Source organism: Thalassophryne amazonica, chromosome 13, assembly GCF_902500255.1.
Source record: "Thalassophryne amazonica chromosome 13, fThaAma1.1, whole genome shotgun sequence".
Taxonomy (NCBI): Eukaryota; Metazoa; Chordata; class Actinopteri; order Batrachoidiformes; family Batrachoididae; genus Thalassophryne; species Thalassophryne amazonica.
In genome coordinates this window covers 24,944,730-24,967,576 of record NC_047115.1, presented here as the reverse complement: position 1 = coordinate 24,967,576, position 22,847 = coordinate 24,944,730, and the positions used below count along the sequence as shown (strand labels likewise).

At 38.7% G+C, this 22,847-nt stretch overlaps 1 protein-coding gene and 2 long non-coding RNA genes across 6 annotated transcripts in view; 1 reads left to right on the top strand and 2 right to left on the bottom strand.

Annotated features, from left to right (window-relative positions):
• LOC117523072 (atlastin-2-like) overlaps window positions 1–18,281 on the bottom strand; it is a 45,473-nt gene extending 27,192 nt beyond the window's left edge. For 3 of the 4 annotated variants that reach the window (XM_034184489.1, XM_034184492.1, XM_034184488.1), the window contains exon 1: window positions 18,182–18,281. In XM_034184489.1, coding sequence (XP_034040380.1) covers window positions 18,182–18,254 — 73 coding nt within the window. In that variant the 5' untranslated portion in view covers window positions 18,255–18,281. The remainder of the gene's footprint in view (window positions 1–18,181) is intronic. The other variant, XM_034184490.1, reaches the window with a different exon arrangement.
• Window positions 136–4,229, bottom strand: LOC117523074. The gene is made up of 3 exons (XR_004564408.1): window positions 4,218–4,229; window positions 868–870; window positions 136–252 (listed from the first exon to the last, which is right to left on the bottom strand). It is a non-coding gene; the product is annotated as an uncharacterized LOC117523074 (long non-coding RNA).
• LOC117523073 lies at window positions 162–7,152 on the top strand. The gene is made up of 3 exons (XR_004564407.1): window positions 162–297; window positions 3,227–3,236; window positions 7,137–7,152. It is a non-coding gene; the product is annotated as an uncharacterized LOC117523073 (long non-coding RNA).
• Window positions 18,282–22,847: the final 4,566 nt, after the last annotated feature.

Here is a 22,847-nt window from a genome sequence, read left to right as displayed (position 1 = left end):
TCCAGGTTCAGCTCTTGTTCAAATAAAAATTATGAAAGGGACTTATATTAAACTGCCTGATGCAGCTCTCTACCTCACTGGGATAAAGCTACTGTGTGTCAGTTTTGAAGAAGGGAGCAAATGCTATGTCCATCAACACTGGTCTACAAATTTTAAGACGCCTGCTTCAGAAATATAATGTGCTATTTACAATGGATTTTGGCATGCTGAATTCAAATATGACAACAGAAAATGACTGGTTGGCTACTGTTTCTAAGATATTTAAGTTTTTACATTTTAAGTCTACATAATTATATTGTGTTGATAGTAGAGTTTCCATGATAAATTCTACACATATGTCTTTTCATGTTTCTGACTATTCATATAATAATATTTCACCTGTTTTTGTAACACTTTAAAAGGCACCAAAGGTAACCCTAAGTAGCATAGTAGTAACATATCTTAAAACTAGAGCCAATCAACCATTTCAAATATCATTTTCATTCTCAGTGGCCCAAAATTAGTAAAGTTTGACGACATTTATTTCAGAAGCATTTAGAGTGTAGACAGTGAAATTGTGTCTGATGTGTGACCTCTTATTAAAAAACCTGGCCTAGATCCTGCAGTTCTTGCCAATTTCAGGCCTATCTCCAATCTGCCTTTTCTTTCAATTATAGAAGAGGGTTTTATTAAAAAGAAGACCTGAAAGTTCAGCTACAACTTGCCAGAAGGTACATCTGAGATACAAGCCTAGATTTAATGTTTTGGTCAAAGAAAACCCTCCTCTGTACCACTTCATCATGAAGCTGTGTAACTGGGGATACAAAATGCGAAACATGCACTGTGCACAATTTCTCCAATCACAGCCACAGAAGCCCGCTGTCCCACAGACTGGCATAGAAGAAGATGGCAGTGTGCAGACTGGAGCTGTATTTACTTATTTGTTTATCTTCCTAATAGTGTTATTTATAGCTCCTTGCACTTTCTGTGCGACGGTCATGTTGAGGTTCAGTACACTAAACATTTCAAGAAAGTTTTGTGTTAAGAGTGTGTCATTAAATTTTGACATCTTTTTGACTGCAGGCAAATACCTGCCTCAAATATCTGTTTCTGCCTCCAAACCTCACCATGCCAAAGTCAGGACCAAACCAAAGCTAAGCTAATGGGATAACCTCTGTTTGGGTGTTTATCAAATCATATTTTGGGGACTGTGCAGTGGTGCCCATAATAGTTTGCTTTGGTGTGGGCATCAAAATAAATAAATAATGTCACCTGCTTATTTTCCTGGTAATCTTGCATAAATGGGACCTAATGGATCAAGTTTCGAATAGCTGCTGAAACTGCTGACAGCATTAGCGTACATTAAATAAGACAAGAATTTCACTGGCTGCCAATATTGCAACACAGACATCTGGGATAAACTGTTGTATTATAAGCTATATTTGCAATAAAATGTCCAAAACGATAGACACAGCCCCCCAAAACAGCTACCAACTGCCTCTGAGCAGACCAGCACTATGAGAGCCGAGCCCTCACTCTAAACAATCACACCCCTAATTATACATAATTTTATAGCTTAAAATAGTAATCACTAAGATATTAGAAAAAAAAAATTCATGTAGCGATATCATGGAGGGGAAATCTAGTTTTAGAGACCCAAACAATTTTTTATTCCAGGCTGTGAACAAGTTCATTTCTGCTCTAAATTTGGATATTTTAACATGGATTCTATGGAAATGTGCTCCTTTCTGGAGCCAGCCTCAAGCAGCCAGTCAAGGAACTGCTACTTGTTTCTTCTTCCAGGTATGAGACCATCAAAGGTTTGTGTTTGGCTAGTACAGTGATGTGACAGGTCAAGCTCTTCTTTAGTTTCTTGGTAAGATATTCAAAACTGACAATTATTTACTTGAAATGTTGTGATAAATCATTCAATTTGATGTCAAAATGCATGCAGATTGTCAGGTCAGCCATCACACCACTCTAACCACCATAATTAAGATCAGTGACATGAAGGGCAAGTCTGAGGATCATTACTACAAACAATGACCTCAAAAAGCAATTTCAGTCCCCCCCACCCCCCACATTCCCTCAGGTACTGTGCCTTCTTGAGACGACTCTGCACCAAACGTGACCAGGCAGCAGCTGTTCTGGAACAGTCAGATGAGATGCAGTAAGCTGTAGCTTTGCCGGTTATGATGCAAAAAGCAGCCAAACTCCTCCAGGTCTTAGTGAGCACAGCTTAAGGTCATGTACTTGTCCAATTTTGAAATTGTTCGAAAGGTTATTTGGATGGCATGACATATCCTGCACCAGCAGCAGCTGGTCGTGGACTCACAAAATAAATAAATAAATAAATAAAAATCTGAGGCTTATGGTGGTGTGAGAAAAGTTTAATGCTATTAAGGATTATTACTGAAAGTGGGGCATTTAAAAAAAAGGCAGCAGCCATTCTGTGATACTATTTCAAGAACTAATGCAAGCAAGTGGCAGTAAGAAGTACATTAAACTCCTTGGTATGCAAATAAGCCCTAGCACATTTCCACAGTCTACAACTGTGCAAGTTCCCATTAATGGCAAGAAGAGCACTTGGTATAATGAAGTGGAACAAAGCGCACCCAAAGAGCATCAACACAAATTCACGATTACTGAAATGAGGACCACTCAGTGCTGTGACAAAATTTGATAGTTTGGCAGATCACCCAAAACCATGCACTGAAGCTGCTCCTGCATTCCTCCACTCATCTGCTTGAGGAAATGAGGCAGGCCTAAAATTAGCCACAAAAGTTATCTTACGGGAGCGATAAGCAGATGTAAATTGACCTACATGTGTTCCTCCCTGTATACAGGCACTCTTTATTGAGGGCAGCAGTAGAAACAAGTTTGTTCATGGCACACAGCTTTGCCCAGACACACAAATAAAATCAGGCTTTTATCCCTCATCTTCTCATGAAGGTTTAAACATCTTTAAGCATCTATGCCCAGAATACACAGTGTGTCTATGCCAGCTAACTGCGTACTCTGTCCCAAAGCAACTCTCCCTTCCCCAGATTCATAGAGCATACCATGCAACACCATGGTCTACTTAACCACTTTCCTAAATATGACTATTGTGTTGAAAACAGTTCAACACAAAGCATAGAACGCTTGAACATTCCATATAACTTGTTAAATTAACATTTATAATGGTTAAGTTTACCATAAGTGGGGAAAATCCACACAAATTTTTCTAAACTTCACCGTTTCAAAGATTTTTATTAGTGCCAATGCTTATACTGTTGAAACAAATAATTACTTTGGTAAGGTGCTTCATTTGGTTATGAGCATACTGTATGTTTGATTTGAAGAGAAGGAGATTGTGAAGGGCGGAGAAAGAATCCACTGTTGTCTCAACATGCAGGCGATCTCGATTCCAAGCACACCAGCATCAAAACACAGTAACCGCATCAAACATAAGTCTGAGAAAGTGCAGATCAACAACCGCCACAGTGGGTGAATGTTTTTGCCATGATGTAACCTGGCCTGTATGAAAGTACAGGCAGAAGGTTTATCATAAGGTACTTCTGTCAGTATCTTACTGATGAGCTTCATCTATTACTGACTTTTGTCTTTACCATAGGATTTCTTTCCGCAGTTTCTAAACTAGCCTGTGGGGATTTTGTCTCACTATACCACAAACAGGTTACTGATAACAGCTTCTATTTCCCCTATCTTCAAATTACATAAAACACAACACACTTTTATGTTCAATGTAAGGAGAACTTTTTTTTTGTCACAGACAGTGTAGACAGGTAGTTGGAAAATGCTTATATACAACTGGAGTCTAGAGGTGTGTAAGATATATTGTCTACAGTCATACTGTGATTGATGTGTAAACTGACATTACTGAGTATTTAGATCTCTGGTTGCAGCAGAGCAATGTTGCCTGGGCAGTTTTGAATTTTATTTTGTGATGATTTCTGAAAATCCTTTGGACTGGAAATCATCAGCTGAATCTGGCAACACTGCAGCAGCAGATTCAGTCACATGATCTCTCACGAGCAGTGTCAGGCAACACAGGTGAGCTCAGCTCTTAGCATGACAATCAAAAAAAATACAGAAAAGGGGTAACATTTAGGCCCCTCAAGCATTGCAATCTATTTATTGGAAAATTTAGTTCCTCGACATGGACATTAGCCTCATTAGAGGGTGTTAGAATTTGAAAAGGTGTGTATCGCAATAAATAAATAAACTAGAAGCACTCGGAGAGCACAAACCTCCGCCAAGGCCATAGGGTCACTGACGTCACATGGAATACCCTTTGGCAAAGAGACTTATTCCACGTCATTTCACACATCTACCGTCATGTTTCAGATTCAGTAGTTAGCCCTCTGGGGTCCGAGGGCATTTTTTGGACAGTTCACTCGCCTGGCATAAATGTTTTATTATTGTTGCTGTTAACAGCTCTCCCTGCATCCCACAATCAAGTTTTATGTCTCTTTTTTTCAGGACAACCTGTACTTTATATATATATATATATATATATATATATATATATATATATATATATATATATATATATATATATATATATATATATATATATATATATATATATATATATATATATATGTTATAGTTGTGTTTTATAAGTATAATACAGGTTTACAATCAGAAATAACAAAGGAAAAAGTAAAGTGGAAAATAATTTTCCACACACTGATTCAAAACACACAGCAAACTATAATAAACAACTGTTCTGACGCTTTATAAAGGTAATTTTGGATCTTGTGTGAAAGACTGTACAACAAAGAAGGTTCAAACAATAAACACAAATGCACATTTTGAACAATATATACAAAATGGTCTATGCATTTTGTTTGTCTTCATCTCAAAGCAATTTCTGTCTGCTATTACACAAAGGTCACATCACAAACTTCTATGAGGTTGACTGTGTGTTCTCTCCTGCTCTGAAAGCAACATTCACACTTTGGAGCTCATTCAGTTTGAGAAGCGGCCCCTCCCCCTCGTTCCATTGATATGGTAAACAGTGCTTTACGCCGGAGCGAGACAGCTTGCCACAAGCTTATCCAGTAACATTCACAGGAAAACTAGTCAAGCAATCCTGATACTCACACACTGTTCGAGCATGTGAGATTGTATGAGAGGCTCTCCGTTTGCTCACTTTCACTTTTGCTGTGCGTAATGGCGCAGGACACATTGGAGCAGTCAGGGGGCTATTCAAACGGGACAACTAGTAACACATCACTCCTAAAAACAATCTTTGGTGTGTCACGCGAGGTGAATCTGCCCTACGATTGGATTTTGGAAAACCATGTGACGGTGAACCAATTCCGATTGGACACTCACATTGCTCACGTCATCACACAGCTTCTACAAGTTGTACAAAGATGGTCGATGGTGGCTCGAAAGTGCGCGGAGTGAACTTTTCAGCAAAAAAGTAAGTTTCTCTCTCATATCATTAAAAAGTTATTTATAATTTAGTAAAGCTTGGTCTCAGCCGTTGTATACGACAGCGTCAGCCCCAGAGGGTTAAACCCTTAGATCTTCAGCAAATGTATTTATAAAGAGAAACTGCATGAACTACACAAGTTTTTTTATTTTCTAATAAGTTTATTTAATGAGGAGAAACAAATGATAAATTATTGTTGTGTCATAACTTAATTTTTGTTCAGCCTTTGTGACCCAGCTTCATGAAGTCAGATGCAAAAATGTTGAAATTGGCCCTATCCTGCAATGATAAAGAATCCTTAAAAAATTTACTGGATCTGGATCGTGTTCCGGATCATTGCCAAAATTTAATGACTTCTAAGTTAGGCCAAGATACACCCCTGGTAAAAATGTCATTGAAATCCGTTGAGGATTTTTTGAGCAATCCTGCTAACAATCCAAGCAACCAACAAACGGACGCGACCGAAAACATAACCTCCTTGGCGGAGGTAATAAAAGACATCAGAAACCTGTTGTTGTTACAAACATTTCAAAAATGAACTTGTTCCTCCACCTGCATACTAAGGAATATGAAGAACATGAAAAGCTTTGAGACTTTGCTATCAAAGAAAAGCCTAAATGAGCTAAATTGCCTGCACAACACACTCAGCAAACCTTATCATAGTAATATTTGTAATTAATGTTTTTCTATTGTTTTTACTTTAATACCCAAGTTTCAAGGAAATAAGACATTTTCCTTAAACACTGTGTCTGTTAAAGGTATAAGGCCACCAAGCTTTTTAAGATTTAAGGCATAAAACAATTTTCTTTGGCACAAATATAATTTCAGGGTTCTAGCTAGCGCAAACTTGCGTTACGGCCCGTTACGCTATAATTTGGGACCGTTACGCTTATTTTGGACCGTTACAATTTTCAATACAGCATCTGTAATCAACTGTTTCTGCAGCGTGACTCCAGTTTGAAGCATGAACCGAAGCAATGCTTCGATTCAATGGCTCGTGGCTCTTTGATTCGCTGTTCTTCAGAAGCGGTAAGTCCACGTCTCTCAAAGCCATTAAAATATCACGAGTCACTTTTGTGTGGATTAAAGTCACTAACTGGGACTCTTGTCTTGTTGCAGTCGAGAAACGAGAATTGTCCTCAGTTCCGTTGTCTCAGCTTCAAACACTGCGCGGCTCTCTGCCGAGACAGAGTCTGCTCGGAATTAATAACTTCAAAACGAATCGCCGCTTTAAATACAATGACGCCTCTTACAAGCGTTGCAATACAGACAATAAATTACAATCGACTAAAACGTTTTTTCCTCCCAAAATGAGACGACCTGCATTCTTTATAAACCTGACCTGCAGTGCAGCTGCAGATCTCAGCTCAGATATGGAAAGACATTCATGCCAATAATAATGTCCGAAAGAAAATGCATTTGACAAAAACTAAGATTTTATTTCTGTTTATATCCAGAGATATAGGATCCAGTAACCAATTTCATATTTATTTACTTAAGACTCAATAAAATGTTGTTCAATTTCAATTTAATCAGCTTATAAAGTGCCAAATTACAACAAAAGCCATCTCAGGTGCCTCACACAAAACAGTTCAACATAAAAAAAATTAAATAAATAAAAATAAAAAAATTCAAATACCTAAACATTGGGGGGATCTGTGCGGAAAGGGTCAGGGATGTCCGTTTCCTGGGAGTCCACATACAGTAGTGTTCAGAATAATAGTAGTGCTATGTGACTAAAAAGATTAATCCAGGTTTTGAGTATATTTCTTATTGTTACATGGGAAACAAGGTACCAGGAGATTCACTAGATTCTTATGAATCCAACAAGACCAAGCATTCATGATATGCACATGCTTAAGGCTATGAAATTGGGCTATTAGTAAAAAAAAAAAAAGTAGAAAAGGGGGTATTCACAATAATAGTAGTGTGACATTCAGTCAGTGAGTTCGTCAATTTTGTGGAACAAACAGATGTGAATCAGGTGTCCCCTATTTAAGGATGACGCCAGCACCTGTTGAACATGCTTTTCTCTTTGAAAGCCTGAGGAAAACGGGACGTTCAAGACATTGTTCAGAAGAACAGCGCAGTTTGATTAAAAAAAAGTGATTGAAGAGGGGATTGAAAAAAGTTGATTGGAGAGGGGAAAACCTATACGCAGGTGCAAAAAATTGTAGGCTGTTCATCTACAATGATCTCCAATGCTTTAAAATGGACAAAAAAAAAAAAGAGAGACGCGTGGAAGAAAACAGAAAACAACCATCAAAATGGATAGAAGAATAACCAGAATGGCAAAGGCTCACCCACTGATCAGCTCCAGGATGATCAAAGACAGTCTGGAGTTACCTGTAAGTGCTGTGACAGAAGACGCCTGTGTGAAGCTAATTTATTTGCAAGAATCCCCCGCAAAGTCCCTCTGTTAAATAAAAGACGTGCAGAAGAGGTTACAATTTGCCAAAGAACACATCAACTGGCCCAAAGAGAAATGGAGGAATATTTTGTGGACTGATGAGAGTAAAATTGTTCTTTTTGGGTCCAAGGGCTGCAGACAGTTTGTGAGACGACCCCCAAACTCTGAATTCAAGCCACAGTTCACAGTGAAGACAGTGAAGCATGGTGGTGCAAGCATCATGATATGGGCATGTTTCTCCTACTATGGTGTTGGGCCTATATATCGCATACCAGGTATCATGGATCAGTTTGGATATGTCAAAATACTTGAAGAGGTCATGTTGCCTTATGCTGAAGAGGACATGCCCTTGAAATGGGTGTTTCAACAAGACAATGACCCCAAGCACACTAGTAAACGAGCAAAATCTTGGTTCCAAACCAACAAAATTAATGCCTCGCAGATGTGAAGAAATCATGAAAAACTGTGGTTATACAACTAAATAGTAGTTTAGTGATTCACAGCATTGCTAAAAAAAGCAGTTTGAACATAATAGTTTTGAGTTTGTAGCGTCAATAGCAGATGCTACTATTATTGTGAACACCCCTTTTCTACTTTTTTTTTTACTAATATCCCAATTTCATAGCCTTAAGAGTGTGCATATCATGAATGCTTGGTCTTGTTGGATTTGTGAGAATCTACTGAATCTACTGGTACCTTGTTTCCCATGTACCAATAAGAAATATACTCAAAACCTGGATTAATCTTTTTAGCCACATAGCACTACTATTATTCTGAACACTACTGTACAATACAGTCTGACAGTGGCATCATAGATCACGTGGGGGCTTCCCCAGACTTGCTTGAGGTATTCTGGGAAGGACACGCTAACAGCCAATCAGAGAAGAGAGGCATTGTGACATCACTGGGTGCTAATCCAGCATGGCAGAACAGGCTTTGAATGCACCGCGTTTCCAAGACATAAACACTTCTAAAACTAAAAACACTGTTTTTGTAACCTGATAACACCTCTGAAGGGATTTACATGACACCGTGCACTCACGTCACCCGTGATCAAAGGTAACTTCCGGTCTTTTCATAAGCTCATGCGTGTGCACAAGCACACACTCATGCAGATGTGGTTAAAAAGATAAAGGAAATATTCATTATGGTATTCTTTCCAGATAAATGTCTTCTTTTCACTAAAATAAACTGAAAAATAAGATGAAATTTTACAACATTTCTAAAATAAGCCACCATTATCATGACTTAGAAACTAAATCAAAATTAAATTTGGGTGGCCCTCTGGCTTTAATGTCATTAGAACGCAACAATTATACAAAGCTTATTATCAAAGTCAGAAAAAATTGATTTTTTTTTGTCCATATCCCACACCCGTACTGGAGTCTCAACAAAGAAAAATATAACTAATAATAATAATAATTATTATTATTATTATTATTATTGTTATATGAAATCTCAGTTTTTTAGAGCTGTCTCCAATATTTTTAAATGTTTTCACTTATCACTCACTCATCTTCAACCACTTATTAGGGTCCGGGTTGCAGGGGCGACAGCTCCAGCAGGGGACCCCAAACTTCCCTTTCCGAACCAAAATGTGTAACATTTTCACTTTTTTTTTTAATGGCTGCATTTGCTACCAATGTGAGCAGTACTCACTGAATAAATGGCCCAGTCACATGGCAATTAATGAAGGGTGACGAAGACCTGACGAAACAAGAAATCTGGACCTTCGTTGACTGTCGTTGGCATCGTTTAACCTTCGCGCAGCCTCGTTCCTGCAGCAAGCGCTTCGTCAGGATTTTTAAACTGTTGAAAATTTTGAACAAAGCGCAACGAAAACCTCAATTCGTCTGTGTCTCGTTTTGCTGTTGTTCTTGACGTTTTTTTTAAGCATTTGTGTAGTTTTTGTAACGTTATTGTTTAATTTGACTTCGTTGGAGCAGCTGAATGTTTTCACACAGCGCAGAAGCCGGTTTGTGAGCGCTGAGGCTGCTGCTGCGTTCATGGACATTGGAAATTACAGGGCAAACTCAGCCTGCTTGGTTGGATTTTTTTGATCCGTGTGGGGGGACAGCTTCAATGGGCTCAGGCACCTTACATAGGCCAAAATTATTTTTTTGTGTGGATATAATTATTTTGCCACAAGCAACTGTTGAATTGGAAACAACAAAAAAAGTTGTGTAATTTCCGACGGTACTTGAATGCAGCATTAGCGGCAGCAGGCGTTCCTGCGTGCGCTTATTATTTTTATTAAATATAACAATCTGAGTGTAGGAATGATAATCCAGTCCTTCTGTACATGTGGCAACAGGTAGATTAATCAAAATGATTAATAAAGAGCTGTTCTGGAAGGAAGAATTCACGTTGTGGATCAGTGATCAGCTGGTGGAATAACCACACGTGAGTCAATGCGCGCGTTCACACGCACTGATTAATTTACTGTTCTGATATAGTCAAACATCTTTACACATATATTTATTCTCCCTTTTGACAGTTTTCTGTTATAAACAAATATATATGGCTTAGAACATAATAGTGTGATACAGCAGCGACCACGGGGCACCTTTTTTTTCTCTCTCAATTGGAGGAAGACAGAGTGTGCAGCATGTCAACAGACAGTGTGGATTCTGATAATGATGGACATGATCCCTCTTTGTTCTGGACGAGGAACCAGAGCAGGTGGTCCACCGACATGCACATAGATCTCCACAGATTCTGTTTGCAGTTTCTCCAGGACTCAGGCGCTATGAGCTCCGTCCCAGCGCCGAGTCCTGGAACGTAGAGACACAGACACACACAGCTCCAGCTGTGGCTCCAGGTGCGTTTCGTTGAGATCATGCGCTTCGGTTTTGTTAATTTCCTCTTTCGTCCCTTTTGCGCTCTTGCTTCGCAGACTGTTTGGTGATAAAAGCTCTTTCGTCCACCTTTTCTCAACGAATTGTGACATTTTTTACTTTTTCCCTTCGTTCAGGAATCGTCGTGTGCCGTGTGACTGGGCCTTACCTTTCTTGTACCTGTATATACCCAAATACAATTTAAAAACAAAAACACAGCATTAACTGGGCCATGTGATTTGTGCGTCAAGTGCATTAGACGGGCATATATAATGCACATAATTGCGCCGCCACTGTGACCCAGACAAGAGGCAGAAAATTAATGAGATAAATTAATATCTTTTTCCCCCATTTATTTTAACAGTTACTTTATATATTTAGATAGAGAGATAGAGAGAGAGATAGATAGATAGACAGAGGCATCAGTCTTCAAAGTGTACATACTTATACAGTAAAAGCTGCATCCAGAGAATAAAATTAGCATTGCAGGTTAGTGTGCAAGTCTGCTGGCACAACTGAACAGACTAATAATAGAGTAGTTAAAAACAGCCAAGTCATTACTGATTTGAAGCCTGTTGCAGATGCAGTGCATTCAGAAAGTATTCACAGAGCTTCACTTTTTCCACATTTTGTTATGTTACAGCCTTATTCCTAAATGTAGTCAATTCTTTTTTCCCCCTCAAAACTGTACTCACAACACCCCATATGACATCATGAAAAAAAGGTTTCTTTTTTTTGCAAATTTATTGGAACAAAAAAAAACAAACAAACTGGAAATTGTGTACACAAGTATTCACACCCTTTGTTCAATACTTTGTGGATGCACCTTTGGCAGCAATTACAGCCTCAAATCTGTCACCTCTAAGCTCCATCAGGATGGATTGGGAGCGTCGGTGCACAGCCATTTTCAGATCTTTCCAGATATGTTCAATTGGACTCCGGTATGGGCTCTGGCTAGATACTCAAGGACATTCACAGAGTTGTCCTGAAGCCACTCCTTTGATATCTTAGCTGTGTGTTTAGGGTCATTATCCTGTTGAAAGACGAACCATAACCCCACTCTGAGGTCAACCCCGCTCTAGAGCAGATTTTCATCCAGGATGTCTCTGTACATTGCTGCATTCTTCCCTTTCCCTCAATTCTGACTAGTCTCCCAGTTCCTGCTGCTGAAAAACATCCCCACAGCATGATGCTGCCACCACCATGCTTCACTGTAGGGACGGTGCCTGGTTTCTTCCAAACATGACGCCTGGCTTTCATGCCAATGAGATCAATCTTTGTCTCATCAGACCAGAGAATTTTGTTTCTCATGATCCGAGAGTCCTTCAGGTGCCTTTTGGCAAACTCCAAATGCCATGTGCCTATTACTAAAGGAGTGGCTCCTGTCTGGCCACCCTATCATACAAGGCTGATTGGTGTATTGCTACAGAGATGGTGGTCCTTCTGGAAGGTTCTCCTCTCTCCATAGAAGAATGCTGAAGCTCTGACAGAGTGACCATCAGTTTCTTGGTCACCTCCCTGACTAAGGCCCTTCTACACCGATTGCTCAGTTTAGACAGGCAGCCAGCTCCAGGTAGACTCCAAGTAGATCTGAACTTCTTCCATTTACTTATGATGGAGGCCACTGTGCTCACTGGGACCTTCAAAGCAGCAGAAATGTTCCTGTACCCTTCCCCAGATTTGTGCCTCGAGACAATCCAATCTCGGAGGTCTACAGACAATTCCTTTGACTTCATGCTTGGTTTGTGCTCTGACATACACTGTCAACTGTGGCACCTTATATGTAGACAGGTGTGTACCTTTCCAAATCATGTATAATCAACTGTATTTACCACAGGTGGACTCCAATCAAACTGTAGAAACATCTCCAGTATAGCCAGTGGAAACAAGATGCACCTGAGCTCAATTTTGAGCTTCATGGCAAAGGCTGTGATGTGTACATGTGATTTCTTAGCTTTTTTTTTTTTTTTTTTTTTTTTAAAATAAATGTTTAAAAATCTAAAAAACAACTTTTTTCACATTGTCATTGTGGGGTATTTTGAGTAGAATTTTGAGGGGAAATAAAATTTATTTCGTCCATTTTGGAATCTGCAAACATCATAGTCCATGGCGACTCCTGTCTGATGTCATCTGTCAACCTATCCATCACTACTGCCAACAAGAAAGGACTCAGAGCTGATCCTTGGTATAATCTCACCACCACCTTGAATAAGACATTCCTACTGTGCATCTCACCGCTGTTACACAGTCCTTGTACATGTCCTGCACTACCCTCACATACTTCTCTGCCACTCTAGACTTCCTCATGCAATACCACAACTCTTCTCTTGGCACCCTAGGGACGGGTATTGATAAGATTTTTATCAATATCAATGCCATTATCAATTCCGCTTATCGATCCGATTCCCTTATCGATACCTCTTGTGAATTTTATGTGTACTAAAAGTAGGCTTTACAGTTTTTCTACATCAACAATATTTTATTGAGTCTTAAAGTAAAAAAAAATTAAATTGGTTACTGGATCCTTGATCTCTGGACATAAATAAAAATAAACAAAATCTGTAGTTTTTGTCAAAAGCATTTCCTTTCAGACATTCTGGCATCAATGTCTTTCCATACCTCTGAGCTGAGCTCAGCCGGCTGCTGCAGGTCAACAAAGGACGGCTCATTTTGGGAGGAAGAAAACGTTTTGATCGATTGCAGTTTGTTTGTATTACAACATTTGGAAAGAGGTGTCAACTGATTTAAACTGTGTTTCGCTTTGAATTGATTAATTCCGACTGGAATCTATCATTCTAAATTGACTTGGCAAAGAGCCGCGCAGCGTTTGAAGCTGTGTGAACAGAACGGGGGATGATTCTCGACAGGAGTCCCAGTTAGTGAATTTAATCCTCACGACTGAGATATTCAGGGATGAATGTGGTGAAAAACAACAACAACAAAAAAGCTGTAACCCAAAATTACCCTCCAACACCACCCGCACGAAAATGAATTCTAGAAGCTCTAAAATGCAATCTGGGACTATTTCAGAAAATAAACTGCAGTGAGTGCAGCATCAGTTTTAGTGAGAAAAAACCCAACTTTCCTTATTCAAATTCATTCCAGTAGTATTCTGCTCTTACTAGGATGCAGGTTTTCTAGCTCGGCAGATAGTTCGGGAGGAAATCACTGAAGAAATCAACAAACTGAAAATATGGTTTGACTGAAACAAATTTTTCTTAAACTTAAAACAGGGATGAAGTGGAGGTGTAAGAGTCACTAGGTGTTCACAGGAAACAGTTATTTATTTCTATATTTATTTATGTTCATTGTTAGTTGGTTTTATGCAGGGTGGTGGCCAAATGGTTAACACGCTTGGTTTCAGTGCAGAAGGTTCCGGGTTCAAATTCCACAACTGCCACATTTCTCCATGTAATGTGGAGTTGCGTCAAGAAGGGCATCCGGCGTAAAACCTGTGCCAACTCAACATGCAGATCGACCTTGGATTTGCTGTGGCGACCCCGAGTGCAAACAAGGGAGCAGCCGAAGGGACTTAGTTATTGTTAGCTGGTTTTATATTTTCTGTTGTGTTTTTATCAGGTTCTTTTTCTCTTCCTCTAAAATTATATTGTAGCATTATTAGCTATTTGTTGCTATTATTATTAATATATAAACAAAAATACATTTTAAAAAGTTATAATTTGTAATACATTGGACTCTTTTACAACAACAAATGCTGAGCCATTAATTATACAAAAAACAAATGCACATAAATGCGCTGAGATGCAAACAGCTTAATGCTAACTTTAACAATGAAGATGCCATAGACATACTAACACGTTAGCATCTGTCCAGTTTATAAGGTTTTTTTAAGTTATAAAATACATCTATCAACTGTTGCAGAAGACCATAACAGGTCAGTTTAACATAAAAAGGTAAATATTACTCACAGACATATGCTCTTTGGGGTTTTAGCGGGGAAAAATTAAGATAAAGCGAAATAAAACAAAGAAGCAACAAAGCAGCGGGTCGGATCACTGCTTCTTTGCTTCAAGCTTCAAAGAAGAGCTGCGGTGCAGAAACGGTTGATTGCAGACCCTGCAGGGGTTCTCTAATCAATGTTGAGACATGATCATTTTCCCGACAACCCCCCCCACCCAAAAAAAAAAAAAACAGCCACTCTGAAGGACCGATAAAGGAATTGTTAAGCAAAAAGGCTATTGATGTCGGTGGATTGAATCATTTCTTAACGATACCCGAAAAGAACCAGTTCTCGATACCCTTCCCTATATGGCACCCTGTCATAAGCGTTCTCTAAATCCACAAACACACAATCTAACGCCTCCTGCCCTTTTTTATACTTTTCCACCAGTATTCTCAGAGCAAATATTGCGTCTATAGTGTTTTCTTGATATTAAATCATATTGCTGCTCACGTATCTTCACCTCTTTTCTAAGCCTAGTCCTATCAATGTACCGTTTTTCCGGCATTCATCCATGACCCAAAATGCATTCCAAATTGCAAATGTCAGTGCTCCCCGGTTTGTCCTTAATCAAAGTTATACACATACACACACGTAAACAGGCGATTTCACTTCTGATATATAGTGGCAAGCTGCACAGAAGAACGAAAACTGAGCCAGAGCTTTTTGTCTTTTCTGCATTCTAGCATGCTTTTATTTTTACACACCCACATACAGAGACAGTGGTGGAAGACATCAAATGCACTACACTTCCCACTCATGGTAACGGCAACATTTTCCAGGTCGTCATTGTAAATGAGAAAGTGTTCTCAATCGACTTACCTGGTAAAACATTGAATAAATAAATAAATAAAAAACATGATACTTAACTGAACTGACTAAACCAAATGAACTACAAAAACACAATAAATCAAAAACACTAACAACACTGTTAAACTGCCATGAACCACAATAACATTTAAAACCTCAAAACTAAAACTCCCATGGTGCATTGCAGCTCAACATCTATTATTCACTGTTGTTAGCTAATATCACTAATTTCTCCAAATATATTAGTTCTATCAACTTTCTGTTTTTGTAGTGTTCATCCTTGACACAAAATACATAAGCATACCAAATGTCAGATGTCAGCTCTCCCCAGTTTCTCTGTGATCGAAGCCATATACATGCACACACGCATACAGAGGCCATTAAGGATTTTCTTAAAAAGAAGACCTGAAAGTTCAGCTACAATTTGCCAGAAGGTACATCTGAGATGCAAGCCTAGATTTAATGTTTTGGTGAAAGAAACCCCTCCTCTGTACCACTTCATTATGAAGCTGTATAACCATGGATATAAAATGCAAAACATGCACTGTGCACAATTTCTCCAATCACAGCCACAGAAGCCTAAAACCTCTTATGGGTTGTCTGTGTGTCTTGGTGGCTTTCCTCACTCTTCTCCTTCTTGCACAGTCACTCAGTTTTTGAGAACTGTCTACTCCACACAGATTTTCCATAGAGTGACATACTGTTTCTATTTCTTCATAACTGATGTAAATAAAGTTCAAGACATATTCAGTGACTTGGAAATGTTCATGTATCCATCCCCTGACTTGTCTGAAGAAAACTGGCAATTAAACTGATTATTTACAGGTATTATACCAAAGGGGCTGATTACTTATGCAACCCATCATCTTGGCTTTTATATTTGTAATTAATTTATATCAAGTTGTAGAGATTTATTTTCAGTTTGAGTCTAAGGAAGATAATTTTAGAAAAAGTTTTTATATTGAGAAGCCTGATTTATTTGAAATGCCATAAACATATTAAATTCCATGAAATACCAAGGGGCTGAATACTTTTGCAAGCCACTGTATATAGCGCTTTTCCATATGCACCAGACGCTCAAAGTGCTTTACAAATAATGCCTCACATTCACCCCGATGCCAGGGTGCTGCCATACAAGGCACTCACTACACACCGGGAGCAATAGGGGATTAAAGACCTTGCCCAAGGGCCCTTCGTGATTTTCCAGTCAGGCTGGGATTTGAACCAAGGATCTTCTGGTCTCAAGCCGATGCCATTTTCAGTTCCTCACTTGGTATGCAGGAGCTGTACATGTCATTTTTCAGGTTTGAAATGACGTTGTATGTACCTGTTTCTAAGAAAAAAAAAATCTGTTTCTGATGTCAAGGATGATAAACTGTTTTATTTATTTATTTATTTATTTTATTAAATGGGGTGTCGCAGACCGACCAGTCTCCCGAAAACTTGGTCTGCTGTGCCTCCACTGCCCATGCATCATTTCGGATGACAGCAGCTCTTCTGAGATGGACTCTCTTCACCTAAAGTGTTCAAATGGATTAATGGGATTATTAATCATCAGATGAGAAGGTACAACCTCTTAAATCATTCTAAAGTCAGTTTTACGCAGAAATGAGGCAATAATCACTGATGCTGTGCAATGATGGATGTGCAGTGAATGCAACAGCTAACAGCTCAGGGGGGACCGTTGGGTCTGCGACAGGGGCCTTATTTAATCTTTGATTTTTTTTTTTTTAAACCAAGTAACCCTTCAAACCATGTTTTTTTTTGTTTGTTTTGGCTTTCCCCCCTCCAACCAACCCTGGCCAATATGGCAACAATCCTAACCATGGTAAGTGCTATCCACAGTTTACATACCAATGCCATATGAATAGCAACGGCTATTTCTATTCAGCCCATAGCTCTCAATCATTTTCAATCCTTTATGATTGTTCAAAGGAAAGCATTAGTGCACCTGTGTTAAAGGGATTACAAAAAAAAAAAAAAAAAAGAAAAGAAATTTAGGAGCAAACAGATGCATAACATCTGGTATCAATCAAAGAGGCAGTTGCACCCTTTTTTAGTATTTATTGCAGTTCTGCACAATAAATGTTCTAAATTACTACTGTATTACGCGAAATATGTACGAGTAATGCAAGTTAGGAGTACGCAAACAGCAGCCATGCAGTTGCCATAGCAGCACTTCACTTATTTGCAAGCATTTATGTTGGAGGTTTAAAACAAATTAATTTAGTATGATACATACGGATACCCTCCTGGCTTCAAAATATACATTTTAAGCTATATTTCTGGTAAGATTGTTGTTCGGCTGCCCAAGCGAAAGACGTGTGACAGTTTGGGCAAGTGTACACGAGTAGATAGTTGTCCAGTCTGATTGCCAGAATTTCCTGTTCGGCTCAAGATTCGTTTTGAAGACACTAACCACTGTATTTTTCTAATCATAAATTACGACATAGAGAGAGAGGAAAAAGAAAGGCAACCCTAACGAAAACAAAAGTATATTCTTCCTAGAACTAAAATGAATACGGTTTGGGCTGTGTTGGCACAGATGGCCCTGACAAGGTTCCACCAGGGGCACAAAATCTCTCAAAACACCCAACCAACGAAACAGGCGCTTGGCTAACGGGCAAGCAAAATGCGGCGCGGACAAAATCAAAACGTTCTAAATTTTAATTTTCCTCCAGCCTTGTACTCACTTTCGCCTCTCCGTAACAAATGTATAACCAACAATAGTTTACCTTCGTCGTCGAGTCTGCTTTTGCAGTTCGGCTCGAAGTGATTTCTCTTCCTCAGCCCGCTCACCTCCGCCATCTTGGTCTGCTGTAAGTTGACGTGGCTGACGTCAGAGAGGCTTTTTGTTTCTCACGTTGTCTGCAAAAGTTCAGGTTGCTGCTCCGCCGACACTCTGCAAGTCATGGCTGGTAATAATACCACTGGTCTAAATCAGTGCTGCTTTTTTAAACTAATGTATGAAAAATATATTAATGCTATTATGTATGCTTTCACATACACTGACAGGACAGAAAAATCAATCAATATTATCGGACCATTTTCTGCATGACCATGTGGCCAAAGCATGCAATTTTTTCTCCCCAGTGCGTAGTTTTTAGTTCAGTCTTTCCTGTTTTATGTTTTAACCCTTTATCTTTTACACCACATGATCAATGTAACTATAGAAACAAATCATCCATCTCGTTTTCCGGAAAACCACCTTGCAAATTCAAGTCTCCTTGCCATTTCCTGGAGGAGTTAGTTCACTTTGAGACTGAATTTTGTATGAAAAGAGATGCAAGTCAGCCCTTAGGATGTGTTGCACAGAACTCGACGGTTTTTGTTCTCTGAATTAGGGTCAACTGCGACATTTTTCATATTTGACCCCCTGTACTCGAGCTCCGCCCCCAGATGGGCGGGCCGTTACCCTCAGCATGAATCAGTAAAGTTATATGTTTACATGAAACATGTTGCATTTAACATTTGACATTTATGTGCGGTGTGCTGCTTTCGTTGTTATATAAATGCTATGTGTAACGAAAACTGTGTTAGTGTGGCGTGAGAAGAAGATGAACAGTATGCCTCATGGCGTTCCAGAGGAAATTTGAGGATATTATTATTATTATTATTATCATCATTATCATTATAAGGAGATTTGAAGGTATTAGCAAGTTATATTATGATCTATATCACAGACAAATTAGCCAAGAAACATAATATCTAAGAGGTTCAAACATAACTTTCATTAAAAACAAGGATTAAAAATTTTAGCAATTAGAGGGCAGATTTGCTCATCTCTGGCTTCCAACCTGTTCACATCTGCAGCTGCAATGATTAATCACTTATTAATCACCATTTTGATAATCATTCTGTGCCCAAGCTCTGATTTCAATTTCTCAAATAAATGTATTTAATAATAATAATATTTTATACAGGCAAAAACAAGCAAACAAACTAAAAGCTACTTTCTTTACTCCCTTGACAGTCAACTCAAAACCTTTGCATTGTGGACACAACATTGGCCAACATTTTTCAAGATTATCTCACATGTATCACCGACTAATTGATTAAGACAGAAATAATAAGCAGATTAGCCAACAGTGAAGTTAGTCATTAGTTGCAGCCCTATAACTCATGATTTTTTTTAAATTATTTTATTTTTTTTGTCTTTTTGTGTCTCAAAAAGAGACAAAGCTGTGTTAATTTTATAAAAAAAAAAAATACTGTATTTGGACACAACACTGAAATGTAGTGGAAGAATCCATAGTGATGATTTACTGAGTTAACAAAAGATTAATTACTGGATCAAAAAATAATCTTTAGATTAACTGAAAAACAATCATTAGATTAAATGAAAACTAATCAACAGGTTAATCAGTTTCAAAAATGATCATTAGTTGCAGCCCTACTTGTAACAGAAAATATTTTTATCTTTGTTAGCATGCTGTTGATACTACTAATAATAATAATAACAATTGTGGTGTAAAGTCAATCTGCATGATGACAGTAAAAAATATTTGTGTACTTCTGCATTGAAAATCTACACAATGAGCAATCTCTCTCTCTCTCTCTCTCTTTCTCTCTCTCTCTCTCTCTCTCTCTCTCTCTCTCTCTCTCTTCTCTCTCTCTCTCTCTCTCTCTCTCTCTCTCTCTCTCTCTCTCTCTCTCTCTCTCTCTGGTTTAATACAGCAGATTTATGGTTGTATGACTTTGTAATGATTCATCAAAATAGAAGTCAGTGGAAAAGCACTTTGTCAAGTGTTCTATGCTTACGCATTGTGCAGATTTTCAGTGCAAAATCCAGCAGACTTTTTTAATGCCGTCATCCAGATTGACTTTGCCACCACATTTGAAACTAGTATTTGTGTCATTCTATTTCCCAGAAATGTACTAACTACTGTTACAAGTATCTTAAAGTGATGACAGATATATTCAGGCTGTTCTTCATAAATTATGGGTATAACAATACATTTATTATAATATTTTGGATGTATGTTGTCATATTTGTCAACATTGTATGTCCTCCTTTTTATAGTTTGTATTGTTATGACATTATTGGCCTGATGTGTATTTATCTATATTATAATAGCCAAGTGGCATCTGTATGCATGTGTGCGTGCAAGTGTCTGGCTTTGATCAAGCAAAAACCGGGAAGAACTGACATTTGCCGTTTGGCATGCTTATGTATTGTGGGTCAAGTATGAATGCTGCAAAAATGGGAAGTTGATAGGACATTAGCAATTGTGGCTAACCAATAAGCAATGGACGTTGTGCTGCAATGCACCATGGGAGTTTAGGGTTTTAAATGTTATTGTGGTTCATGTTAGTTTAACAGTGCTGCTAGTGTTATTGATTTATTATGTTTTTGTAGTTCGGTTGGTTTAGGCAGTTTAAATAAGTTTTATGTTGCTGTCACCATGAGTGAGTTAAGTGTTATGTTGGCACCATGAGTGAAATGCGTAGTGTTTTTGATGTCTTCCGCCACTCTCTGTTTGTCAAATTAAAAACACCTGTGTACAGCAGAATGCAGAAAAGACAAACAGTTGTGTGTGTGCATGTGTGTTTGCATGTAATTTTAGCCACGCACAAACTGGGGAGAGCAAATAAAAACAAATAAAATACAAGGAATAAACAGATTAACCAAACAGCTTGGCCATAGTAACATTAGAAATATGGGCAATGTGCAAACGGCTTCTACCATACCATACCATACCAGCTTTATTTATAAAGCACCTTAAGACAGCCAGCACTGACACAAAGTGCTGTACACTAAAAACAAAAGACAAGTTAAAATACAATAAAATGAAGATAAGAACCACTAAAATGCAACTTAAAATATTATCGAACTAAGCCTCATTTGTGTCAAAAGCCAAGGAATAAAGATAGGTTTTTAAACAAACTTTAAACATGGCCAATGAGGGTTCTCCCTAACACCCAGAAGGCAAGCTGTTCCACAGTTTGGGAGCAATGACAGCGAAAGCCGTGTCCCCTCTGAGCTTTCTCTTCGATCTAGACACTAGCAGAAACAGCTGGTCAGCCAACCTGAGAGACCGACTAAGTGCATAAGGCCAAAGAAGCCCAGAGAGGTACGACGGAGCTAGACCATGGAGAGACTTAAAAATGAACATAATCTTAAAATGGACCCTAAAATGAACCAGCAACCAATGAAGGATTCTGTTTGCAGTCTCTTAACATAGAGTGGAAGGCATTCAAAGATGTCAGCCCAGACAGTTTCAGTTCAGATTGGAGGACATTCCCGTTTCTGTACGCACCCGAGGTACACAAAAGCACAACATGTCATTTGATCACAAAGCATAACGGCTTTCAGATCTCCAAAGTAAACTGGATAAATAAGTCAGAACCAGCCCAGTAAGAGTCTTGTAAACTGCAGTCATCCAATGTCTGTCGTCTTACATTCAAAGAAGGCTTGCCAGCACTGGCAAACAACTCACAGTGGTGGGTGAGGCGGCTACAACCAGTGATGAATCTCAAGGCACAGTGATACAGCGAAGTCAAGGACTGTAGACAACTGGTTGGAGCACACCTGTACACAACATCACTGTAGTCCAGTACAGGCAAGAAGGTAGCAGTTATCAGGAGCTTCCAAGCTGTTAAGGAAAAACATGACATGTTTCTGTAGAGGAAACCTACTTTCACCCTTGATTTGGAGATCAGGTGTTGAAAATGAACTTTAAAAGAAAGCCCTGTGTCAATGGTTAATCCCAAATTCTTGTAACTGCTGACTAGCTTGAGAGTTTCACCTCGAGCAGTTTTAATTGATGGTATATTCTCTTGATGAAGGAGGTACAGTTTGTTGTTCGTGCCTGTAGGTTTGTGCTTTTTGGTCAACGTCTCTCAGAAACGTGAACTGCTATACACAAAGTCACTCTTCACCACTGTGAATACACTCACGTCATGTTTCTGTCCAGTTGCTCATGTCAAGGATTATCCACGGATACTGTGGAAACTCTATCTGCTGACAGAGATGCCAAAAGAGGACAGCTCTTCTTTAGCACTTCTAATCCAATGTCAGATTCTGATTGGCTGGAGGGGCCTGCCCTTCAGCTGACTCCATATGACTGCCAAGAAAACTTGATATTTGCCCAGCTCTTTGCAAGAAAACAATGAACCCCTTTTAATTAGACTGCTACAACAGGAAAATCCAACAAAATTTTAGCATTGATCCAGGTCCTTGTGAAATGAGTCTCAGAATTCAAAAACTGCTATGTTTGACCCATGCAGTGTACAGACGAAAGCTTGGAATCATTGTTTAACACAGCTGTCCAAAAAAAAAAAAAAAGATGAGTTTAAAAAAACAAAAAATATACAGAAATTCAAAGTATAAATTAAATATTGAATTTAATCATACATTAATTGCTACATTATACTGAATGTGAACCAACAATAACCATA